This window comes from Xiphophorus hellerii, chromosome 22 (assembly GCF_003331165.1).
Source record: "Xiphophorus hellerii strain 12219 chromosome 22, Xiphophorus_hellerii-4.1, whole genome shotgun sequence".
NCBI lineage: Eukaryota > Metazoa > Chordata > Actinopteri > Cyprinodontiformes > Poeciliidae > Xiphophorus > Xiphophorus hellerii.
In genome coordinates this window covers 24,809,238-24,835,766 of record NC_045693.1, presented here as the reverse complement: position 1 = coordinate 24,835,766, position 26,529 = coordinate 24,809,238, and the positions used below count along the sequence as shown (strand labels likewise).

Here is a 26,529-nt window from a genome sequence, read left to right as displayed (position 1 = left end):
AGAGGGACTGTTCACCTTCTCATATTCTCCTTTTACACGGAAACACATCCAGCCGAGCATATTATTATATCAGCCAGTCACAATATTGGAAACAGCATGTATCCTCTGTATCTCTGCTTGAGCCTCAAATGCTCATAAAAAGAGATAATATGGCAATACATTCATTATTAACCCCTGAGCATCTGACTTCTGCTGCTCGGTTAAGACGTAAACCATCTTCTGCCCAAATATGTCCTAAATGATAATAATAATACAAGATAATGATCATTGATATATTGCTGAGAGACATTATTTTTGCTATAAAAATTGTTGATATGCTCTGAATATTGTGGCTCTGAGCTTCAACTTGCAGGTTTAAGTAATACAATAATCAGTTTTGGGCACATTTCTGCATTAATTATCTGGTCTTACAAGGTAAATAGGAAGACATTTTGAATCTTTAAAACAGCCGTCACTAGAGAATATACAGAGTAATGCTTTGCCATTCAATTTAATTCAATTTTAATTATTCATCACACCAACTCCAACAAATTTACACCAGATTCTCAAGACAAACATGTCCAGTACGTATTGAACATTTTTTATATGAAATCTGTCCACTTAATATCAACACAGTCAAACATTCAGATTTAGATCCAGTTCAATCGTAAACATGATGATTGTCGAATTCGGTTGATCGTTTTGTGATAAAGCTTATTCTCATTGCCTTACGTCTGATTTTGCAGCGACACATCCTCCTGAGCAACAGCGACAGTGGAGAGAAAAAACTCCCTTTTAACAGGAACTATCCCGAAACAAGACCAGGTTTAGACTTAACGTCCATCTGCCACGACCCGCTTTCCAGATACGGTATTTATTGCATATCTATTTATTTATTGTAAAGTGTTTGCTTAAAAAAAAACAAGGAAAGAGTTCAAAAGGAAAAAGTAATAAATGTTGGACCAAAGAAAAACTATCTGCAGCAGGTGAACAGGATATGAAAGTCGGGTCATTACAAGGAAAAAAAAATAAGAAAACACCCAAAACTTAATCATCAAGTTTTAAAAAAACCTTTAAGGTGGAATTTTTTCTTTTGTCAAACTGTGCTGTCTTTTGTGTTTTTCAAAGTATTTGCAGTATTTTGAGTAAATACTTAGACTGTTGGAGGCTGCTAGTAAAAAGTCCTTCAGGATTGCATGTGCAGATAAAATATTGGTTACATCTGTTCGGTTTAGGAGCCTTTTTTATGTCTTAATGACTCATAGGTAAGAGCTACATGAATACAAAAGTGAGTGAAACGGAAGCCGAATAGTAAAAAAAGAAAACATGAAAGGATTGAATGATAATCAGAAAGCTTGAAGAAATATTAATTAACACCATATGAAACGATTACAGGAACGTTTACAGGGAAACTGTAAAAGGTCAACAGGTTATCAATGCTATCAACTGTTGATAGCATCAATGGCATATCAACAGTTGAATATGTTAATCTTGTATTTCTAGCATTTTCTCTCTTGAGCCATAAGAGCAAAATGAGGCAACAATTATATTTGATGTCACTTACATTTAGTACTACTCAATGGAGGCTAAAAGCCATGAATACAGTAAACAGTATCACAGAACCTCCACCATATGTTAACACTGGACATGAGGTTCTGTTTCAAAATTATTTCTGAAAAGTTTGGTCATTTGGACCGATGCAAGAAGCTCCAGTTAAAGCTGCAGTAGCATAGAAAAGCTGTTTTTCAAGCAAATCTGGCTTATAGATACTGTCAACAAGCCGAGTTCACATAGCAGCCGTATACGACCCACATCCGATTTTTTTGCCCATATGTGATCCATGAGTTTTTCATGACAGTCTGAACAGTCCTACTCCAATCTTTTAACCCCTCTTTCCCTCACAAAATCAGATTTGAACCACCTCCATATGTGGTACTAATTTGGATAAGTACCAGATAGTTTTAAAAATACGGCTGCACAGTGGCGCAGTTGGTAGCACTGTTGCCTTGCAGCAAGAAGGTCCTGGGTTCGATTCCCGGCCGGGGTCTTTCTGCATGGAGTTTGCATGTTCTCCCTGTGCATGCGTGGGTTCTCTCCGGGTACTCCGGCTTCCTCCCACAGTCCAAAAACATGACTGTTAGGTTAATTGGTCTATCTAAATTCTCCCTAGGGGTGTGTGTGTGTGTGAATGGTTGTTTGTCCTGTATGTCTTTGTGTTGCCCTGCGACAGACTGGCGACCTGTCCAGGGTGAACCCCGCCTCCCGCCTGGAACGTAGCTGGAGATAGGCACCAGCAACCCTCCCGACCCCATTAGGGACAAGGGTGAACAGAAAATGGATGGATGGATGGATGGATGGATAGTTTTAAAAATATCAGCAGACTGAAAGGTCATGCCACATTTCATCCAACTTTTACAATTCGATCAATAATTGGTTAGCAAAAAGTTGTTTAATAGGAGATTTTTTGTTTCTCACAGAACTTGAAGCAGGTAGAGGTGAAACTATATGAAACTTTAGGAGTTTTGAGTTGAAGATATTTACATTTTTTAAAAGATCTTAAATTTAAAGTAGTACAGTAAACAATTAATCGATTAATAAATGAGTTCTTTCATTACATAATTTGTCAATAATCGATTCATCCCGATTAATCAAATTACTTGTTTCAGCCCCAGTTAAAATCCCTTATATTATTGATAAAAAACCAAACAAACGTATTTTATCAGTAACTGAATATACGCACCGCAAGAATGTTATTAAGTCTGGATCTATAGTGTAGAAAATGCTCATCCGGAAACCCAACAAGTGGCTCCTGAGGCCCGCAGGGTTTCCCCAGGCAGAATGCAGGGACTGAGGGCCCATCAAAGTGTACAGCACGTTAAGCAAAGTCTTCCGCTTCAGCAACATCACAGGACATCAGCACTGTGACTCAGGGCTCGTCATGGATAACCCTCAGCTGGCTAAAGCCAGCCCCCAGCTGAGCCAGCACCCAGACTTAATACCCTCATATTGTAACCCGGCTTTTGTAGCCCACCCCCTCACCCACACCATTTCCAATGAGAAAAAAAAAGACGAGGGGGGGTGCCGGTTCCCAAAAGAGAGTGGGAGAGCAAAGGAGAATGAGAGAGGGTGAGGTGCTGAAATTGAGGAGTGTGAATAGGAACAGATTGGGTAATTATAGTGTGGTGCCTGCCCTCTGTGGAGGAGAGTTAGTTGGAAATGTGAAAATGGACGACAACAAAATGGCCTCAAAGGGGCCTAAATCGGCTCCCAGGACTGAGGTGACAGATTCGGCCCTTACAAATGAGGACACGGCCCCACAATTAGATATGACCGAGGTGCTTAATTGATAACAAACAGAGCAGCGGATGACAGAACCAAGAAGGCGGAACGTGGAAGAAGAGAGAGGAAGGCAGGAAAAATAAAAGATAAATAGTAAAAAATACGAGAGGATGAGGCGGTGTGACAGACAGATCAGAACAATATGAACATTTGATGCTGAGGCGCTTTATTCCAGCTTAGCCCCTCATAATACTGTCTGAATGTGTAGAAAGAGACCCAGAGAAGGAATCAGTGAGTGAACAAACGCAAAATGAGAAAGAGAGAGAGTAGTATCAGCCAGACTAAGAGGGGATAACAATAATACTGCATATAAAACCATCAGATATTACACCTCTTATTCCCCGACGCTCAAACGCAACACTAATCTTATTTATATAAGAGCTTTAGGGGTTGCGGCGAGCCAGCTAACTGCGCTGATAAAGAGGGGCGTTTTACTGGGCTGTTTTTTTTTTTAAAGGGAGCACAGGGGAGGGGAGAGCAGTGGCGGACGCTAAGAACCCGATACTGACTGATATTTGGGTTTCCTGCAAATAAATCAGGGATTAGGTTAACTGGCACAGAGCAACATTTTTTTTTTCAGCACATTAAGAGACCGACTCATGTTTGTATGGAGTCTGACCTGACCGGGGCGGGTTCCTGTCGCACTACATAAACGGGGAAGGACGGGAACATGCGTCTGTTGTGGGGGAAATAAATGCAGTGAATGAAGTGCGAGGTAATGCCAATCTAACAAACGAAGGTAGTTTTAATAAAGCCATTAAATCTAAAGATCTATAGCTTTATTGCCTAGTCTTAATATTTCTGGCTTGCAGTCTTAAAATATTTACGATTCTACATAGACCCAGAAACATCCAGTTGTATTGAATAGAATTATGATTAAAAGTATCAAAAATATTTCTGTTAATAATTTTCTACTGAAAAACATACTTATGTTAATTAATGGTCTTACAATACCTTCTGAAAATATCCATTCCCTTTAGAGCACTGTAAGATAACAGTTGTTTGCCTAGCTATTAAATTACCACTCAAATCAGATCAGTTTAAAACAGTGTAAAATTACATCAAAAATAAAAATGTGTATCTTTAACATTGATAATGAATACATCTTGTTGTAAAGCTCAACAAGTTATCATTTGTCCTTAACTTCTCTAGACAGATTTTATTTCACAGAAACAATGTCAAAAATGCCTCACTAAGACATGATGGTGGCAGTATGATGCTGTGGGGATTCTTTCTTTTGCTCAGTTGACTGGAAGATGGACGAGGCTAAATGCACGACAAGCACGAATGAGAAAGTGTTAGGTGCTGAAAAAGACGCTTGAGACGGGCAGAGTTTTACCTTCCACCAGGACAACAACCCAACACATAAGGCCGTAGCTGAGAAAAATTATTTAAACCAGAACGCATTCATTTGTTACAGTGGACTAGTCAAAGTCCAGTCCTAAATTCAATAAGAATTTGCAATAAGATTTGAAAATCGACGTTCACGTCCGATCTGACTGAGCTTGAGCCGTTTTGCAGCTGTATTCTAACGTCAGTGTCAACGAAAGGTCGATCAACAAAGTATTCACAGTGGAGGGTTGAAAACAAATCAAAGTTTCCCTTTTACAGACATAAAATTCCTAAATACTGTGGTTTGCAGTCGTGAAGTGAAAAAAAAAGAGGAAATGTAAATAAAAAAGTAGACAGAAATTTGCGGGGCACTGAAAGCTGGACACTGAATATAAAATTTCTTCCAACCACCACATGAATTATGATCCGTCTTAAGTCAAATCAGCATGTTTTGTTTCAAATTTAACATATTGATTACCTGTATTTGTTTAAATTATAATTGTTAAATATGTTTTCTGATACTATATTTTGTATTTTCCAAGTAAAGAAGAAATTCTCAGGAAGGCTCCAGGAAATATCAGTCATTTGAAAAGTTTACTCCTTTGATAAGTTTGTAAAACTGTCATACATCTGTGAGCAACAGATCATTTATAAAAGTGTGAAATTTGAAAATTTCAGGGATTAGTAAATGAGTAGTCTGGGCAAAGCCTTCTGAGGACCTGGCAGCCGATCCTGTTGATTTACTTCAGAGGTACACTCATTGCATGAACCAAAACAATATATATATATTTTATATATATTTATCTGGGTGCTTTCAAATTATCTGTCCTTCTTTATCTTTGGCAACACCAAAAATACTTTATTAACAATCAGTCTCACAGACTCAAATTAAAGCAGTTAGCATTTTTATTTTAGGTTTTGTTAAAGCGTCAGCATTTGCCAACAATACTGACAGCCACACGCAGGCGGAAATATGCTAACATCTCGAGAAATCAACATAATTAGTTTCACACTTGCCTCACGACACAAATAACACCCCAAAGTCTTGTGTTAGAGAGGGGTCGAGAGTTTTAAAAGGGCTAATTAATCACGTGAGAGACAACTGTGAGTTTATTGCCAAAGACGCCGAAGCGACATCTCCGCCCCTTCGTCTTCCCTCTGTGTTGCCAGCGACGATAGATAGGAGGACACTCAGCGATACTGTACGAGGCCTCCTTCGGAAACAGACGAGCTGGCGTTCAATTCAGCTATCACAAAAAAATTTGATTTAATTAGCAAGCTCCACCAAGTCCTATTTAGGAGGCGCAGAAAAAAAAAAAAAGGGAGGGAGGTGTCGTGGGCTCGATTTGGCTGACGAATGACCTAATTGGTTACATTATCAACTCATTATCAAAGGCTAATTAGGGAGTTACAGAAGAGCACCAAAAAAAAACGAGCCAACCAATCAGTAACCTCCCCACCAATTCTTCCTCCCCCTCAATTTAACCCAGCAGTAAGTGTTTCATTTTAACAAAAGCTTTCTATTTTTCTTTTTGCGGAGGGGTAGGGGGCTGTGAAGGACCTCTATTGTTAGCTGGGAAACAATGGAGGGTCGTGTCATGGTGGGGAGGAGGGGGTCATGCTGAGCATTTCTGGAGGAGGTGATGGCTTCCATGTTATCTGCGAGTCCATTCTATCAAGTCGGCGGCGCGTTATTGAGTTCTGCGGGCAAGTTAGTAAGTTACAAAGAGTTCAGTGAGTGCGGGGGGGGGTTGCCCTCATTAACCCCCTCCGCCTCGGCCCAATCAGCCAAGCAGCAGGTTAAAGCAACAACACAACCTAATTAGACCGAAGGACAGGGCGAGGGGTGAAATGTCAATGTGGCCCCTTGTCCTTTTTCCTTTCTCGATTCTTTTTCACTCTTTGCAGACAATGAGCTGCTGCTCTCTTGGTCGCTGAGGCTAAAAAAAAGAGGTGCTTGAAACAGTTTGCTGTGAATGAGCATTAGCTTTGTTACAGATCTGGGATGACGATCATCGGCCGGTATCTGTTGAAATCAGTGAACCAGATATGAGCAGATTCCCATTGTGGCCATTCACAAAGGGGTTCACGCAGGCTTCCTAAATCTGCTCAAGACGTTTAAAAAGAAGGTGAAAGAGTCAAAAACAGAAGGTATATATTACTTTTACTCAATTTCTGAAATGTATAAATTGTGTGCAGGATGAGGACTTCTCAAAAGCACTCAGAAGTTCATGGTTTGACACAAAACAAGCATTGCTCTGTTGACTGTTAGTATGGGGAAGGAAAGATTTTGCTTTATCAAACAAATTTTTCTGGCTAGCCTAAAGTGTAAGAAGTGCTAACTTCCTACTTTTAGCATAGAATTTTATCTGTGAGGTAAATTTAAGATCTAATTATGACTCCACATATGAAGTTTAGAACCGTATGCTTAACACAGTGGGTTGTATGAACGTATGAAAGAAGGTAGTTCCTGAGTTGGCATGTTACACTGACTACGTAACATGGCTAACATGACTATGCTATATTGGGGTTGCCGCTAAAACACGGTCACAGAAACATTGGAGAAGCTCCCACTACTTTTGAAAGGACATTGTCAGTTAGAGGCCATAGGCATGAAGAAGGAAATTTGGTCATTTTTAATTTTATCTCAAGAGTTTATCACCAGATTTCCACTTTGTTAGCTACGTATCCCTCTGCTGCTTCAATGTGATGGTGAGGAAAAGAGTTTTCTACAAAATTGTTACTGCTTGTTGTGCTTTGGACAACCTATGTCCTAGAGGTATTACAACACTCCATTAAATATCATTGTACATACTTATTTTTACATATTCTTTTCAAGTTCTCACACACAAACAAACAGAGCTGTTCAACCAGGAACAAATAAGGTAAATTTTGTAAATTCTTACTAAAGTAGCTGTATTTGAATTCTTAAGATTAAATCTGATACACACTGTATTCATCTAAAAAAAAACAACCATTTCTTTATTATTATTATTATTATTATTATTGTAAATGTGGGACCAAACAGGGAAGCAGAACTGTCCAACATGACTGCTTGAAACCTCCACATTGAAGAAAAACTCAGCTTTTGTCAAACGTCGTGGTGGGATGTTTCTATGTTTATGTCTGATCTTTGGGGATTAGTTGGCAGGAATTCATTAGGTCCTACAAACCCACATTTTATTTGTCTGTTCAATTTAGAATTGAAATCCCCATTTTCTGGTCAAGAACCTGAAAGAATTTGTATTAGAAGCATAAAGATTTGTTTACAATTTATTCTTTTAAATAATAGGTTTTGTTAAAAAAGTAAATGCAGCTTGAAGGAGGCGGATGAAGCCACCTCCATCTGTCTGATGCACTCCATCTCACACATTAAGAGGAACAGGCAGAAATTAGTGTGCTCATTTCTTTACACCTTTGATAAGTAACAGAGAAGTTTCACTCCAACCTGTTTGATTGAAAAAAAAAAAAACAATCTTAAATTTATTGTTGACCTTCTATCTAACCAACCCCTCCTCTTTCCTCTCTGCCCCCTCTTTCCTCCACTCTTTCAAGGTTCACCGGCTTGACTCCACCTTTTCAATTCGGCTTCCCCGCAGCCCTGCCTATTAGTGGGGAGGGAATTGGAAGCGGCGCTATCAGAGTGATTGAGGGACAGAGAGGAGCATGAGTGAGTGTTTTTGTGTTTGTGCTGCTGAAGCATGGAGCAAAAAGAAAAAAAGGGGGGGCCCAATGTTAAAAAGGGGGAGAAAAGAGGAAAAGACACCTACAGAAACACGTGGAAGAAAGAAGTTAGAGGTAGATGAGAGGAGAGGCAGAAGGCCGAGCGGAGGCCATGGAGGTTGTGAAAAGGCAGGGGCCACACTGAGATCACACCTGCTCTCTGACATGCAACACACACATACACACACTTTTGTGGGTTACAAGTCATGTGCAAATGCAAGTAAGAAGGGTTTAACAGTGAATGAACAACTAAAATAGGGTGCATGGCACTAAGGGGCCTGCAGGAAGCTTTTCTAAAAGGCGCCGGTGACTGAGCCGATATCTAATCCTCTGGAGGCCAAATATTAATCAGTTAGGCCTAATCTGTTTAACGTCAATAACACAATATGGTAATCAATTTAAAAGGTCATTTTAACTCTAAGGTTTTATGTTTTGGAAGATAAATATCCACACTTTCTAAACCTCTAGTTCTTCTATAAATGGTGCAACAAGGTGAGATTTTTTTTTCAGAACTTGCTGTGGCTTGCTTTTTGCCAATTAAAGTAAAAATGCAATATTGTTTGTATGAGACACCAATTTTAGGTCTTAAAAAATCTAATGTTATTTTACTATATAGATAATAAAAGATGAATGAACGATTACCCGTGATGCTAGAACAACGGCATGGCCAGTTTCATTTGTAGTGCTTCCAGAAAATATTCACACCATTTCCACATTTTGTGACAGGTTAAAAATGCATTACATTTATTTTTTCAGTGAATCAGGCTTTTTTTAAAACTAATTTATTAAAAATAAAATATAAAAAAAACAAACCAAAAATAAATAAATCAAAAAAATCTTATGAATAGTTATTTTGTAGATTTATTTTGGGAGATTTTCAACCATTTTTCATTGCAGATCTTCGCACGTTAACCCAACTTGAACACTTATAAATAAACAGTCACTTTTATGTGTTTACATAATTCTCAATTGGATTTGGAGCATGTGCTCCAGCTGCTGTCAAGAATATTCACAGAGTGCTCCTTAGCCACTCTATTGTTATGCTAACTGTGCTCTTTGGGTCGTTGTTGTGTTGGGAGACTAGTTACTCTTATTCTGAGTTTCCGGGCATTCTGTATTTTCCTGCTGTCATCTTAATCTCTGTTTAGACTTGTCAACTCCTCCTGCAACTGTAACCCATCACCAGAGTATAATGCAGCCACCACAATGCTACACAATATGGACAAAATTAGCCAAGTGAAGAATAGTACCTGTTTTTCTTTAGTCAAGATGCTTGGAGTTCAGGCCAAAAGCTTTTATTTTAGTTTCATCAGACTAGATGGTCTGACAAACTCTTAGGTAGTTTTCTACAAATGTTCTGGCAACCTACTGTAGGTAGCTCTGTGCAAAAAGTTCGGCCACTCAGGTAATTTTCTGTAAAAATTCTGGCCACTTGGGTAAATTTTCTGCAAATATGTCAACCTAGATAGTTTTCTGTAAAAAAAAGAAATTGCCCATTTAAGTAGTTTTCTGCTACAATAATGGCAACTTAGGTTGATTTCAGCAAAAGTTTTAGAAGAGTACATAGTTTTCTGCAAAAAATCTCTAAGACATGAAATTTAAAAATGGAAATATCTATAACTTATACCTTAGTTTTTTTTTAGTTCCACTATTTTGTGGATAAACAACAAATAGATGTTAAACTTTTTTGTGAGTTGAAAACCTTAGATTTTATAAGAGTGAAATGAAATGCAGTTATCTTTTTATGGTAACACAGATGGGACAAACACAAATTGGTATGAAACTGGTATAAAATATTTATGGCGACTTTATAGCCAATCTGTCTGGCGACTTTTACACTTCACGCAAGTTTTGCAGTGCACCAATTTTCCTTTCTGTGCACCACCCAGGTCCGTTTACCAGTTCCAGGACTCAACCAAAAGCCTTCAGTGTCATTATCTTGAGAAATAATGAGATCTGGTTCAGTGTAAAACATATTTTAGTGCTGAAAATGATCAAATGTTACAATTCATACAGATACGGAGTGACATTCACCGTCCAGCACTGGGCGTCATCAGCACATCTTAAGGGCGACACCAAGTAAAGCAAAGATTGTAGCACAAGTTCTGCTTTTGTCTTCTCATTCTGCACCCTCTGAGGTGTGCTGGCCTGCCTTAATCAGTTTTTATGTGTAGCACAGAAGACTGTCACTAGTCTTAAATGTTATGGTTATGTATGTAAGAAGCAGCAGTGTGCATGTGAGCAGATAGAAGAGACAGAGGATAGACACAGCATCATTTTATCCAAAACACAAGCATTCACAAAAAGGATAAGAAATGTGAGCTCAAAACTGTGTATGTCATTCAAAATCAAAAATATTTACAATTTTCAAATGGGAATTTCAGTCAACACGTTTTAAAAATTTATTATACAGATTTTAGTTCTGTTTTGCTTTCAAACCACTATCTGAAACAAAAAATGTCTTTTAGCTCACCATGAACAAATCTCGAGCTTCCAAGTCAACAGCGAGGAGGAAGGCCTTCTCAAAACGCTGATGCCTGCAAAGAAAGCAGAGACGATAAGAGCTGGAAAACTAAAACCGACTAATATCTGTTTAACAAAAGCAACTAGAGGAAATTTATAGATGAATCAGCCTGACGTACATTTTTCTCCGAGCTTTACCTAAATCCATAGATATGCACACAAATCTCTGCCAATAAGAGAACAGTAAATAGCGAGCACTTTTGTTATTATCCAGAATAAAGCCAAGAGAAAGAGGAGAGAGAAAAAGAGACAAAGACAGAGAAAGGGAGAGAGAGAGAAAGACGCAAAACAGCCTAACTTTCCCTGAACACATCCAACATGAAACAAATAAACAAGCAGAGAGTGGAGGCTTTCTTTATTTGATGCTGATGGAGAGAAAAAGAATGCAGGTAGGTGATAAGAGAGGAGGAGGGATGCCAAACAACACTCCAGCTCTGGTACAAGGGAGGAAAACGGAGGTAATTGCTAAATGGAGAGCAGTGAGCGGCAGTGTGTGGGAACAACAGGGTCTATTTCAGTCAAACAGGCGTTTCAAAAGGCTCTCATGGCAGAAGGGAAAATGAAACAACAGTAAAACAGGTCTGAGTGAGCGCTGCTCTGCCTCGTGAATGACTCAAAGCTGCATCAGCGCGTGTGTGACTGATGACATTCAGAAGCGACGTCCTTTATTTAGAAATGTTGAAATAATACAAGCGAGAGGAAAATAGGGAGTGTTAAATTTGTTTCTTTCACTCGTTGTCATTTTTGGACACTTGTTATTTTCCCCTGCGCACTGATAAACTCAACAACATGCTCCAGTAGTGTTTTAAAAATACTCTGTATATGGGTTTTTACACTGCACATCACTGAACTGCAGCCTACCTGGAAGTACAGCTTTTGTTTTATTTCAAGAAGTGCTCTGTAGAAGCTAAGCCTGTCACAATAACACATTTTGCAGGATAATAAATTGCCACAGAAACTATGCGATAAACAATAATAATAATGTTATTTTGACGCCATTTTCAACTAATACAATAATAATAATGGTATATTAAGAAAAGTATACTCTCTAAAAGATACAAAATGCATTAATTTCTAAACAATATTTAACACTGGAACTGGAAAATATTTGAAATATATAAAATAAAAAAACAAAGTAACAATAACTAAGATGGATAATTAAGCTTTTGTAACCAAAATGGCATTTTAGAAATTTTAGTCATTCAGCTTAGACAGGGAAAGCATGCAAAAGTGGCGGGTAGTGCAACCTAACTAAATTGTACTGGGTTTCAAATATTTGCAGTATTCTTCCAACAATATCAAAGGGGAGCTTCTCTCTAACACCTGTTAAAGAGAAATGATTGAGCTCACTTTAATCTGCCATGAAACTAGTTGGTTTATTGCTTACTGTGGCAGGCCTAACAGAAGCTGAAGTGGACCACACAAAGTCAATTTCTCCCTCAGTGCATTAAATTAAGAGCAAAGCAGCAGCAGCATGACGGAGAAGGTTGCGTTACCTGAGGAGGTGGTGAAAAAGGCGGCGAGCGTACTTGGTGACCGGTTCCCTGTACTCCAGTATCACTGTATCGGACAGAGGGGCAGCCGGGGCGTAAAACACCTGCAGGGCCGCTTCCAGCTGGGCTGCACAAAGGTTGGGAGTGTTTTGGTTTAATGTCAACATCCTGAAAACTGCTTAAAAAGTTTTTTTGTTTTTTTTGTCTAGTTTCTAGACAGTTTCTAGTTTTTGTACACTTTAACTAAGATGAAAGTAACTTACAAGTAAGACAAATGAGCTTGTTTTTAGTCAATAATTCCTTAATACTGATGAAAACTACTAGTTTCACTGGCAGATTATTTCACTTGTAACATGGGGAAATGTCTTTGATATAACTTAAATAATCTGCCATTGGTACTAGTGTTTTTTAAAATCAATACTTACAAATCATTGGCTTAAAATAAGCTCCTATATCTTGCTGAAAAGTTACTTGTAAGTTAGTTTAGTCCAGGGGTGTCAAACTCCAGTCCTCGAGGGCCGCTGTCCTGCAACTTTCAGATGTGCCTCTGCTGCACCACACCTGAACAGAATAATTAGGTCATAAGCAAGACTCTGGAGAACTGAGGTAATTAAGCCATTTCATTCCAGTGTTTTGTACCTGTGGCACATCTAAAAACTGCTTGAGGACTGGAGTTTGACACCAGTGGTTTAGTCTTATTTCAATTGTACTAAGATATTTGCACAGGAACTAAACAAAAAAAAAAAAACTTTGTAAGATTTTGTGTTTTTGCAGCGTGCTGACAGTAAGACCAAAAGTAAAATGGTCTTACTTAAAAAGGGGTGTTTTTACATCATAACAATCTGGCATTTCAACAGAGGTTGCAGACATCCACAGGACTAGAAAGATTTTCTATGGAAAATATTTTTAACTAACTGACAACCAAATTTTCTGACAGTCATGGTAGCCTAAAACAAATAGTGTAACCCACGGCCTCACCTTCCCTGTCTGCGTTGAGCGGCAGTCTCAGCAGGTGGTTGGTCACAGAGCTCAGGCCTTGGTAGCTCTTGTCCCCCATGGTGCTCCAGTCCATGGCCTCCAGGATGCCCAGGGCCTCTCTGACCTGACCGCAACGGAGCCGCTGCTGCAACAACTCCACATGGCCCAGCTGGCCTCCAGTTAGAGCTCCTGCCACGTAAGGTCAGAGTTCACATTCAGAATCAGTTTTACTGGTCAAGACCGTGTGCGTGAACAAAGAGTTTGAGATTGGTGTACAGATCTAAAGTATGAATATTAAACTATTTTCAGCCTTTTTTTTTTTTAAATAAAGGAAGTAAAAAGTATGATTGTTGTGACATTAAACAGTTTGTGTTCCAGGATGTGTGGGGTCTGCAGAAATGTTAGCTGCCTTTTTTTTACCCTAGGCTAGATCTGAGTAAGTCCTGGATGGAGGGAAAGTTAGCTCCTCTCAACCCCATCCACACATCCTGACACTTGGCCACGCCCCCTGGCCCCTGTATCTCCTGGCTCCGTCCATTTTGGTAGAATTCTTCAAAACTGGTTTGGGGACGGCGTTATGTTTTTACATCAAGGTTAGTTCCACTTTAAATGCTTTTGTGAACTGAAAAACTGGGTTTATGCTGTTACTGTTAAGTTAGTGTCAACACGAACAAAAACTAATGTAGAACATTTCTGGATTATCTAATTATTTTTGTTTCCCTTGCGGATGCTAACACATGTGCTACAAATACAAATACTGTGGCAGTGTTGAAACTTCTCCCTGGTAATGTTGAGAAGAAAGAAGAAAACCTGTTTATGCCATCGTGGACGACCTGCAGTGGCATTGGAGGTTGTCTTTCTTTTGATATCCTGACTCTCTCAGACATCATCTGAGGAACTCTAAAAGTTGATTCTTTATGCTTTGGTTGTATGAGTGTGTTCATGTGAGCAGATCGGGACTCTACTGAATAATGGAATGACAATGTTTTGTGTTGTTGCCAGGGGCAGAGGTGTCTCATTCTGTCCAGGAGAAGGTCATAGGTGTGTATGTTGTGTGACATTTAAAAGCCACGGTACAGGAAATGAAGGCGTTGAATGCCACAGGTAAATAATGTTCCACCGTGAGTGAATCACAACAGCGTATAGTTAATGGTGGGTTATAGAAGAGCAGAAGGAATGCTTTAGCCAAATCAGAAACCATAAGCTGATTTAAATAGTTAAAGAGACCTCTGAGGTAACCGTCTGCTATGTTTTCTCCTTTTTAACACTGAGACACACCTTTATATCATTTTATTGTGTTCATTAAGATGGTATTAGTATTTAAACTAGATTTAAACCAAATACTCATAAACAATACACACACCTCCTTTTCCCTCAAAAGGCCTAGCCAGGTAAGAAGTTTGTTAATCAGTTTTTGCCTGGTTAAATAAAAATCCATCCATCCATCCATTTTCTAACACCCTTGTCTCTAGTGCGGTCAGGAGGTGCTGGTGCCTATCTCCAGCTAACGTTCCGGGCGGGAGGCGGGGTTCACCCTGGACAGGTTGTTAAATAAAGATATGATAATAAAAACATTAATAAAGAGAAAATATTAATCTGCATCATGACATTCTAAGTAAAGGTTGTAATAGACAGATATAAACTGACACTAATGACCGAACTCAGACCTATTTTTATTTATTTTTTTAATCTCTAGTTGATTTCTAGTTCGGAAGGGCTTCATTTGATCAATTTCGGTCATGATATGGGTTGCACTTTATACACACAATTCATACTTTAGATTACAAAAAGTTTCTAATTTAGTTTGATTTATGCAGAATCTAAACATGTTTATTACAAATAATTTTTAAAGAAAATAGCTTTCTTCTGAGGTAAAACAACCTCTAGATTAACTGATTAACTGAGAAGAAACAGTACATTGATCATATATATATACAGTACAGACCAAAAGTTTGGACACACCTTTTAATTCAATGAGTTTCCTTTATTTTCATGACTATTGACATTGTAGATTCACACTGAAGGCATCAAAACTATGAATAACACATGTGGAAATATGCACTAAACAAAAAAGTGTAAAACAACTGAAAATACCCCTTATATTCTAGTTTCTTCAAAGTAGCAACCTTTTGCTGTGATTACTGCTTTGCACACGCTCTGCATTTTCTTGATGAGCTTCAAGAGGTAGTCACCTGAAATGGTTTTCACTTCATAGCTGTGCACTACGGAGCCCCTAAGGGGACATGGAGAGAAAAAAAAAGGAAAGAAATCCCGACTTATTATCTCGAGATCCCGACTTATTATCTCGAGATCCCGACTTATTATCTCGAGATCCCGAGATCCCGACTTATTATCTCGAGATCCCGACTTATTATCCCGACTTATTATCTCGAGATCCCGACTTATTATCTCGAGATCCCGACTTATTATCTCGAGATCCCGAGATCCCGACTTATTATCTCGAGATCCCGACTTATTATCCCGACTTATTATCTCGAGATCCCGACTTATTATCTCGAGATCCCGACTTATTATCTCGAGATCCCGACATCAGTACATAACGACCTAATCACAGTGATGGAGGACACCCACCCATGGGGTAGATATATAGATTTTTATTTCGAGCTTGGGCTTGAGTATAAACACATTAAATCAGTGCTTGACAGCAGACATGGATTTAGTATTAGTGAGAGACATCTGAAGAGAGTTTTCAGAGCGCGGGGACTCATTCGGCGCAAGTCCTTTTCCGACTTGGCAGTTTTGGTAGAATTCATTAATAACCAGCTACAGTCCTCTGGACAGCTTCACGGTTACCGATGGATGTACGCTAAATGCAGAGAGCATGGACTTCGTGTGAGAAAAGAAGATGTGCGCTTTGTGTTGAAGGAATTGGATCCCCAAGGGGTGGCACTGAGGCAGGCAAGACGTCTCAGACGGAGAAATTACTTTTCAAAGGGACCAAACTTCATCTGGCACATGGACTCCTACGACAAACTTAAACCATATGGAATATGCATCAACGCAAGTATTGATGGGTTTTCAAGAAAAATAATCTGGCTTAATGCTTACACAACAAGTAGTAATCCAAAGGTGATCGGGGGGTATTACATCGAAGCGGTGCAGCGTTTAAATGGCTGCCCTAGAGTTGTACGTGGTGATCTTGGAACCGAAAATGGCCATGTGAGAAGTTTCCAGCGTTTCCTTGTACCAACGGAACCAAACGAGACCCTTGACAGTTACCTGGAAGGAGCAAGTACAGCTAATCAAAGAATTGAATATTGGTGGCGTTTCCTTCGTAACCAGTGTGTGGAGTTCTGGTTGTCCCTTTTTGGAGACATCAGAGACAACGGTTACTTTGATGGTGGATTTTTAGACAAAAACCTTCTTCAGTTTTGCTGCATGGGGATCATACAGGTGAGTTAATCTTAATAATTTATTTATGTTTGGATAATAATAGCAAACTGAGATCCTAGAGGGATTACTTGTTTTTAAACACAGCGGATGCTGCGCAACTTAACTGCAGCAAGAGCCGGTGGCCGGTGCTCGCACACGCATCCGCTGTGTTTCCAAACAAATAGTCCCAACGTAGTTCATTTGACATTCAGATCAAATAATAAAGTCATACCAGAACTCTGGAGAACTCAACAGAATAGCGAGATCAGTCTACTTTGGACCGAGGACACATTATGGGTTCCAAAGTGTGGTTATATTCTACAAAAAAAGACTAGGACCCAAACAAAGCTTGAATCACAATAAAGGGAACAAATCCTTCCAACGTCCCAAAAAATTAACACACATCATGCAAATGACTATTGAATGTAAAGTGTTTGACATGTTGCTTAGCCGTGATCCTCAGGGAGGTCTGAGGGTCCCTGGGGGAGGAATGGACTCTGGCTCTTCTGCCAGGCAAGTTTAGATGCTTCCATATCAAGGTTATTGTTTTAATATCAGCTCTGTACTGTATGAATAGTCTCAATCTCAGTTATATGTACAGTCAAATTCAATAAATTAGAATTTGGGATGAGTATTGTCAAATTAAAAGCACTTTAAAATAACCTTAAAGCAGGAGTTTAGTGTTTTTATTGGTGTGATGTAATATTCTAATCTAAAATGTTATATTTTCCTTAGCTGTAAGCAAGACATCATTTTCATTAACACATAAATGCTATGTGTTAAGTCCACTAGTTTAAGCAGTGGACTAAATAAATCAGTATGACCATGATTTGATCTTGCATACTTGAAGTTGCTTAGCTTTCTCAGATGTTTAAATAACAATACACATATAATAATGTGTTTAACCATAGCTGGAGACACTGTAAGTCTTGAAAGATTTTTCCTGAGATGTGAAACATGCAAAATTGTGTTCGCAAACATTGTTGATGTGCAAAAAGTTGAATTTCATGTTAAAATTGTAATCTAACTGCAGGATTCTTCTTTTTTAAGCCACCTTCAGTTTTGTTTGAATTGAATACAACATGGTGCAAATTTTAAATTAAGGACTTTATTCTCTAACTCATTGAGAATTGATGAAAATAAAATCAATAATTAATAATCATAATGAAATTGGTATTGCAAAGTTTTTAGGAATTCCTATCCCTATTTATGACTCTTATAATTTACTAATTTTAAGACAGATGAGTGTGTATGATTCTCATATTCATGTGTTCTTTGTGACAGGATGAGCTGGATGATACTGCCCAGGTTTGGAATGCACACTCCATCAGGCCATCAAACAACAGAAATGTCCCCAGTGGTCGACCCAATGTGATGTATGCATTACCTGAGCTCTACAGGACAAGAGACTTTCTTTGCCTTGTTGAAGAGGAACATGTTGAAGTATGCAAAAATGAGTGCATTTCTCGACTGACCAAACCATGTGATCCAGATGTCTTTGACCTCTGCAACATCCTTATGGCAGAGTCCCATCTGACCTTACCCACAGACGCTTACCAGGCTTTGAACTTGTATATGCATCTAAGAGAGGCAATCATTGCATCACTTTAAAATGTGCTGACTGCAAGCAAGAACATTTTTCAGCACCTTTACAAGCCCACTTAGAATGGCATGCAGATGTAAACAAACTGTGTTTCTTTTCTTTCAAAAGTATTTCATTATGTTCTCTAGAAGGGACAATGAAGAAATGTATTGTTCATTTGAGTTTCATGAACTGCCAGTTTATTCAACTGCTTCTAACCATTTTGTAAATATGCAATATCTGTTTCAGATCAAAATAAACTCTGTGAAAGCAAATATTTACTTGTCAAACAAAGATAAACATAAAAGGAAAATAAGGGTATTTAGTATAAATAATATTTATCTGAAAATGTAATTCTGTGATCAAAACAAAATGCTTCTTTTAAGTGATAAACTCTGTCCTGCCATTCTATTTTTAAAATAAATGTTGCATTAATTAACTTTTTAAAATTTGAAATGCTATAAAGAAAGGAAAAGTATTTGAAACAATCAACATGATACAAAGCAAAATGCATATTTCTTGCCTCTGAAGTTAATAAGGGTTGTAAACACAATTATGAACTTTTTAAAAAATCTGTAAAAACATCTAAAAGCTTAAACAGTAAACCTTACTGAAAGAACAAACTCTGCTTAAAGCAACATTGCACAAAGGCTACATCAACAGATCGGTCTTGTAGTACAGCATCTTGAAAGAAAATGAGAACACATTTCTGTTTAATTACAAAAAAAGGGGTTAGAATATGATAAAATCAAAGGAGCACTTCTTCATACATTGAAAAACAAAATCTTAATAAGTAATTCTGGTCTAGTTTCTAGTGAAAATATCCTATTACACTTAAAATAAGACAAATTAACTTAAAAGTAACTTTTCAGCAACATATAGAGTTTTAAGTAAGTAATTCTTTAATATTGATGAGAAAGTACTTGCTGTATTGGCAGATAAATTAACTTATAGGAAAAATATCTTGTTATAAGTTAAATAATCTTCCAATATAAACAGTACTTTTTGATCAATATTAAGGAATTATTTACTTAAAACAAGATCTTAAAATCTTGCGGAAAAGTAATTTTTACATTAATTTGTATTATTCACAAGGTATCTTTGAAAATAAATACAATTGAAATGTAAAGTAACAAAAACATACAGCCAAACCATGAAAACATAAAATCAATTGCTATATGACTGAATGCATTAAATATTTAAATATGAAATTTAGAAAAAAAAAACTGCATTCAAAATTTCCAACCAAAACAAAAAGATGCTGTAAATACCTCCCATCAACTTCAAATTATGTCCATTTCAAAGTAATTACTGGAGAGGATGTTGTCGAACTCTGTGCGAAAGTCTGGGTAAGAACTATAAGTGCAAGGAAGTTCTAGGGTAGCTCCACAGGTGCGAGCAACAGGCCTTCTATTAAGCCCGGTTTCAGTGTTGAAACAAATGAGAATTTTGTCAACACAGATTACAGAAGAGCCGGTGCAGAAACGCAGTATTTTTTCGGCCTTGTCTTCATCAGCATTTTTTACAAAACGTTGAAGGTGGTTAAAGGTTGTCTGTTCTCTCTGGGACAGCGTCACATTTGCTGATTCAAACAGCTGTAACAGTCTTTTACCTGAGGCCTTCTTTTTTTCATACAAAGACAACAGACTTTTCTTGTCAGCAAGTTCCACTTGTACACATGCCATGGATGTGGAGAAGCAATCCAATATATACTTTGGCTCTTGAAGAATTGCCTTGTGAGCCATGGTTTCAATGGCCTGCTGAATGTTCTCATTGGGAGGCAGGAAGTGGGACCCCATCCTTGTGAAGAGGTCTAGCAAGTCCTCTTCATCACCTTGATCCATGGTGCCCTGTAGAGCCTTCTCAACAGCTGATCTCTCTACTAGAGGGAGGTAGTTGAGAAATGATGGGATCAATACATCATCATCCACTGATTCAATTCCATGGACACAAGCTAAAATGAAAGCTTTCGATAGCCTCACTGGAATGACTCCATGGTCTAGAAATCCTTTGACCCAAATGTGTCCAATGGCTTGCCATTCAGACTCACAAAAGTCAGGCCTCAACCTGGGAACTCGCTCTGTTTCACCCTCACACTGTTCCAAAAACTGCTCCCAAAATGCAGTGTAAACCTCCCTTGATACCCCAGCATCATCGATTGCTCTTTCATTCACAAACTCCATTTTTAAAGTCTGATTCAAAAGGTTGTTTTCCATAAACACAGCCAAAAGATCTTCCACAACCTTGATCCTGCGAATTGACACATGTAGATGGTTTGCTAGATTTTCTGAGTTACCAGCTGAAACAGATTGGGGCAGTAGACCGCTTGAACTTGGGTGAGAATCTTCGGGTGGAATCAAGCCAGAGTCCTGGGTAAAAGATAAAGCAATAACCATTATTAACAACACAGATACAAATATAAGATTTCTACAAACAGATTGGACATTTGTTTGTTAATATTCTCTTCATTACTATGTTATGATTACCAAGCTAATTTGTAGAACTTTGGAAGATCTGGTGGAACACTAACCCTTCTGCTTAATCCATACTTTAATACTTTCATATGATTTTTTTTAATTAAATAGAAAATACCAATTCAATTAAATGAAAAATATATATTCAATTCAGTAAAAAAATATGTATTAAATTCAAAAGATGTAATAATTGCATGACCTTTAAAAAAAAGGTGGTACTGAGTAGTTCATTACAGAGGAGAAAATGAGCTCTGGGTTGTATTGACTGTGTCCATTTCACCTGGCCAGTTTGTCCTGCCTCCATATTACTGGTTTGCATTTGTGGTGAGAAGAGACTCCTGGCTGAAGGCAACAGTATCGGGGAACCGTGTCCAAAGGGACTGCTGAGATCGTCCTGAATGACAAAGTTGTACAGTATTGTAATATATAAAGTTATGTTTGATTACAGCACACAACACAAGTGTTAAACTATTCATACCTTTGCCTTAAGATAGATATTTATTTCACAGTTGATTAAAAATACATCACAAAAAAACTATGTAAATTCTACCAAATAATATGTTACTATTTTACCTCAATTCAAATGTCACATATCACTTCTATAAGTATCTAAATCGTATCACGCCAAAGCGTTTCTGATCTTACCTGTACAACTTCTTCAGTGTTGTCATAATTTAGTGTTACAACGACTATGTCACTGTCATCATCCAATCCAATTAGGTCCTCTTCAGGATTCCATACAACCGTGTCTCCCTCATCCATGTGTGGAACAGATCCAGAATTTTCAGAGCTGAAGGGCTGGGGCTGCCGAGGTGTGGATCCAGAATGAGGTGGATCTGTAAAATCAACAACTCCAGAATGGTTGTAGGAAGAGTCTAGGTGATTCAAAGTTTGATCATCACAATCCTCCATTTCACCAAAAGATCCTTTTCTAGCTGTTGGGGTTGAATCCATGTCATTTGGTTGTTCAGGACTTTGACAATCTTCTTCAGATGAATACTGAACTGTTTCTTCTTTCTTTGTGCACATGTAAAACCGTAGAAGCTTCAGCTTGGTTTTTTCATAAAGATTTCCGACTGTTTCATCTAAAGAAATCAGATTTTTTTTGAAGTCACAAACTTCAAAAAGAAAGTCTTCAATTACCCCTTTGGTGGAGGTCCCATCTGGAAAAAAAAGCTCCTTTCCCATTTCAAGAATTTGAGAAACAGTTGTACTTTTATCCACTGTTGCATGCCTCGTTCCTCCACCATTTCTTGTTCTCACTTGTTGGTATTCATCAATGTGAAAATGAAGCCACCCAATTTCAATTTTTCTCAAAGTCCTCCCTGCTGCCTTGCTTCTTCCTCTTGCCATCTCCACCCCTTGCATTTGGAACAAACCAGATGTGCTACAAACAGCTCTTTTGGTCCTAGATCTCATTTTCCGTGCTCCAATTTTATCTCTTAAGTTCTGGAGAAGAGTATCTTTTTCTGCAATAAGTGTACTTTGCTGACAAAAAGACAGAACTGCTATTCTGTCACCATATGAAGTGATGTAATTGGTCATCTGTTCGTCTGTCATTATAGACAGCACAGCCTTGTCCACCTGGAGACATAAAAAATAAAAAAATAATTATAATAAAGACATCCACATCTTTATATATATATATATATATATATATATATATATATATATATATATATATATATATATATAGTAATAGTTGTATTTCAGAAAGCCATGCGAAGACTTCTTGTGTAGCACTATCGCTGCTAGTTATGGGTCGCATAATTTGTTGTGCCGTTGCCATAGTAACCCCCTTCTTTGAAGACAAATTGTAGAATGTGTGGTCAAACTTTAACAGATAAAACAAGTTTTTCTTGATAAAATACAAAGCGGTTCTTAGCTAAGGCTATCAAACGTAGTTTTTCACTGAGCGGATATTTATCAAACAATGTTTTATGCGATTATATTTACCTTGTCTCTTTGCATGTGCATGATATCCTCCTCTGGGACATCTCTGGACCGCAGAAAATGATATAAGTCGTCCTCCATAATCAATGTAGACACACTCCCCCACGTTTACCGCATAAAAACATGCCTTTCCCCCCCAAAAAAGTAACTCGCGATTTTTCAGAAATGTCGCGGGATCTCGAGATAATAAGTCGGGATAATAAGTCGGGATCTCGAGATAATAAGTCGGGATCTCGAGATAATAAGTCGGGATCTCGAGATAATAAGTCGGGATAATAAGTCGGGATCTCGAGATAATAAGTCGGGATCTCGAGATAATAAGTCGGGATCTCGAGATAATAAGTCGGGATCTCGGGATCTCGAGATAATAAGTCGGGATCTCGAGATAATAAGTCGGGATCTCGAGATAATAAGTCGGGATTTCTTTCCTTTTTTTTTCTCTCCATGTCCCCTTAGGGGCTCCGTAGTGCCCTGTCAGGTTAATAAGTGGGATTTCTTGCCTTATAAATAGTCATGAAAATAAAGAAAACCCATTGAATTAGAAAGGTGTGTCCAAACTTTTGGTCTGTACTGTATATATACAGTATATATATATATATATATATATATATATATATATATATATATATATATATATATATATATTGGTTGTTTGTTTGTTAAAAAAACAAACAAAAAAAGGTTTTAAGTGGCGGTCTTCTTTGAAAGTTGTAGACATACATCACACCAATAAAAACACTAAACTCCTGCTTTAAGGTTATTTTAAAGTGCTTTTAATTTGACAATACTCATCCCAAATTCTAATTTATTGAATTTGACTGTACATATAACTGAGATTGAGACTATTCATACAGTACAGAGCTGATATTAAAACAATAACCTTGATATGGAAGCATCTAAACTTGCCTGGCAGAAGAGCCAGAGTCCATTCCTCCCCCAGGGACCCTCAGACCTCCCTGAGGATCACGGCTAAGCAACATGTCAAACACTTTACATTCAATAGTCATTTGCATGATGTGTGTTAATTTTTTGGGACGTTGGAAGGATTTGTTCCCTTTATTGTGATTCAAGCTTTGTTTGGGTCCTAGTCTTTTTTTGTAGAATATAACCACACTTTGGAACCCATAATGTGTCCTCGGTCCAAAGTAGACTGATCTCGCTATTCTGTTGAGTTCTCCAGAGTTCTGGTATGACTTTATTATTTGATCTGAATGTCAAATGAACTACGTTGGGACTATTTGTTTGGAAACACAGCGGATGCGTGTGCGAGCACCGGCCACCGGCTCTTGCTGCAGTTAAGTTGCGCAGCATCCGCTGTGTTTAAAAACAAGTAATCCCTCTAGGATCTCAGTTTGCTATTATTATCCAAACATAAATAAATTATTAAGATTAACTCACCTGTATGATCCCCATGCAGCAAAACTGAAGAAGGTTTTTGTCTAAAAATCCACCATCAAAGTAACCGTTGTCTCTGATGTCTCCAAAAAGGGACAACCAGAACTCCACACACTGGTTACGAAGGAAACGCCACCAATATTCAATTCTTTGATTAGCTGTACTTGCTCCTTCCAGGTAACTGTCAAGGGTCTCGTTTGGTTCCGTTGGTACAAGGAAACGCTGGAAACTTCTCACATGGCCATTTTCGGTTCCAAGATCACCACGTACAACTCTAGGGCAGCCATTTAAACGCTGCACCGCTTCGATGTAATACCCCCCGATCACCTTTGGATTACTACTTGTTGTGTAAGCATTAAGCCAGATTATTTTTCTTGAAAACCCATCAATACTTGCGTTGATGCATATTCCATATGGTTTAAGTTTGTCGTAGGAGTCCATGTGCCAGATGAAGTTTGGTCCCTTTGAAAAGTAATTTCTCCGTCTGAGACGTCTTGCCTGCCTCAGTGCCACCCCTTGGGGATCCAATTCCTTCAACACAAAGCGCACATCTTCTTTTCTCACACGAAGTCCATGCTCTCTGCATTTAGCGTACATCCATCGGTAACCGTGAAGCTGTCCAGAGGACTGTAGCTGGTTATTAATGAATTCTACCAAAACTGCCAAGTCGGAAAAGGACTTGCGCCGAATGAGTCCCCGCGCTCTGAAAACTCTCTTCAGATGTCTCTCACTAATACTAAATCCATGTCTGCTGTCAAGCACTGATTTAATGTGTTTATACTCAAGCCCAAGCTCGAAATAAAAATCTATATATCTACCCCATGGGTGGGTGTCCTCCATCACTGTGATTAGGTCGTTATGTACTGATGTCGGGATCTCGAGATAATAAGTCGGGATCTCGAGATAATAAGTCGGGATCTCGAGATAATAAGTCGGGATCTCGAGATAATAAGTCGGGATAATAAGTCGGGATCTCGAGATAATAAGTCGGGATCTCGAGATAATAAGTCGGGATCTCGAGATAATAAGTCGGGATCTCGGGATCTCGAGATAATAAGTCGGGATCTCGAGATAATAAGTCGGGATCTCGAGATAATAAGTCGGGATTTCTTTCCTTTTTTTTTCTCTCCATGTCCCCTTAGGGGCTCCGTAGTGCCCTGTCAGGTTAATAAGTGGGATTTCTTGCCTTATAAATAGTCATGAAAATAAAGAAAACCCATTGAATTAGAAAGGTGTGTCCAAACTTTTGGTCTGTACTGTATATATACAGTATATATATATATATATATATATATATATATATATATATATATATATATATATATATATATTGGTTGTTTGTTTGTTAAAAAAACAAACAAAAAAAGGTTTTAAGTGGCGGTCTTCTTTGAAAGTTGTAGCTTTACAATGCATCATTCACAGCTGATGATCTTCAGGATTCAAATTTTTTTAGCTGAAATACCATTTTGTCTGCTAAACACTGTTCAAAATTGATATGTTCAAAAGATGAATCAAAAGAAATTAGAACAAACTGTGACCTAGGTGCCAATTTATGCCTTGAATGATTCACAGGTCAGTGTTAAGCAGCTTAAAAAAAATTTCCTCTGAAAATTGCTAAAGAGACCAAGCAGAAAGCCTGAAGAACTGTTGATTAAGACAACTTTAAAGGATTACCTGGATATTTGACTCCTTAGAAGGTACAAATACGGAGAAAAGTTTATTGCACAGTATTGTTTATTAGTCATTTGACAAAGCTTTCTGATATAACGATAAAATATTTACCAAAAAGAAGGTTGTGATTAGTGAGCATAGCATTGGCTACACAGGTTTACTGTCAGTGCAGCAGGCTGCTGGATGTCTTGTTAAAGAAGTTGTGTGTATTCATGTGTGTATGAGTCAGATGGGGGATGGTGGGTGGTGGTAAGGGCAATTAAAATGACAAGCTGGCAATTAGCAATCCTCCAAATCCCCTAAAGAGATGGCTAATGTGGCTAATACATCAGCTTGTTTGTGTTTGAGGGTGCTGTTTGTGTGTGACTGTGTGCAAAAGGGCTGGCCCTGGGCGTCGACTGCAGCTCTAACTAAACTTTGAGCAGAAACAATAGATCTTTGTGGCATTAAGGTCTCGTTAGCTTCCTCTCACACCTGTCTACACTAATTCAATTGGCCAGCTAAGAGAAAAAAACTACTAGTAAGCGTCAAAGAAGAGACTGCAATCACATTGTCAGCAAAATGTTAAACTCAAAAAACAGTCAAATTATGCAAACAGGACAAAAATATCTTGTTTGGTTCATTTCAAACAATTATGGAGCAAATTAAATTCAATGTTCCATTGAAGTTTAAAGTTTACAATGAGAAAGAAAAT

General features: G+C 38.1%; 3 protein-coding genes across 7 annotated transcripts in view; 1 reads left to right on the top strand and 2 right to left on the bottom strand.

The window, feature by feature from the left end:
* Window positions 1-26,529, bottom strand: part of wdpcp (WD repeat containing planar cell polarity effector) — a 102,614-nt gene that overhangs the window by 13,700 nt on the left and 62,385 nt on the right. For 4 of the 5 annotated variants that reach the window (XM_032553705.1, XM_032553708.1, XM_032553706.1 and 1 more), the window contains 3 exons: window positions 13,368-13,556; window positions 12,393-12,516; window positions 10,847-10,910 (listed from right to left, as the gene is read on the bottom strand). In XM_032553705.1, coding sequence (XP_032409596.1) covers window positions 10,847-10,910; window positions 12,393-12,516; window positions 13,368-13,556 — 377 coding nt within the window. The remainder of the gene's footprint in view (window positions 1-10,846; window positions 10,911-12,392; window positions 12,517-13,367; window positions 13,557-26,529) is intronic. The other variant, XM_032553709.1, reaches the window with a different exon arrangement.
* Window positions 15,853-18,990, top strand: LOC116713525 (uncharacterized). Its single transcript, XM_032553711.1, has 2 exons — window positions 15,853-16,781; window positions 18,045-18,990. Exons 1-2 carry the CDS (start codon window positions 15,945-15,947, stop codon window positions 18,369-18,371), a joined length of 1,164 nt encoding a protein of 387 aa, XP_032409602.1. The 5' UTR covers window positions 15,853-15,944; the 3' UTR covers window positions 18,372-18,990.
* LOC116713524 (uncharacterized) lies at window positions 19,609-22,403 on the bottom strand. The gene is made up of 3 exons (XM_032553710.1): window positions 21,462-22,403; window positions 21,097-21,210; window positions 19,609-20,711 (listed from the first exon to the last, which is right to left on the bottom strand). Exons 1-3 carry the CDS (start codon window positions 22,374-22,376, stop codon window positions 19,626-19,628), a joined length of 2,115 nt encoding a protein of 704 aa, XP_032409601.1. The 5' UTR covers window positions 22,377-22,403; the 3' UTR covers window positions 19,609-19,625.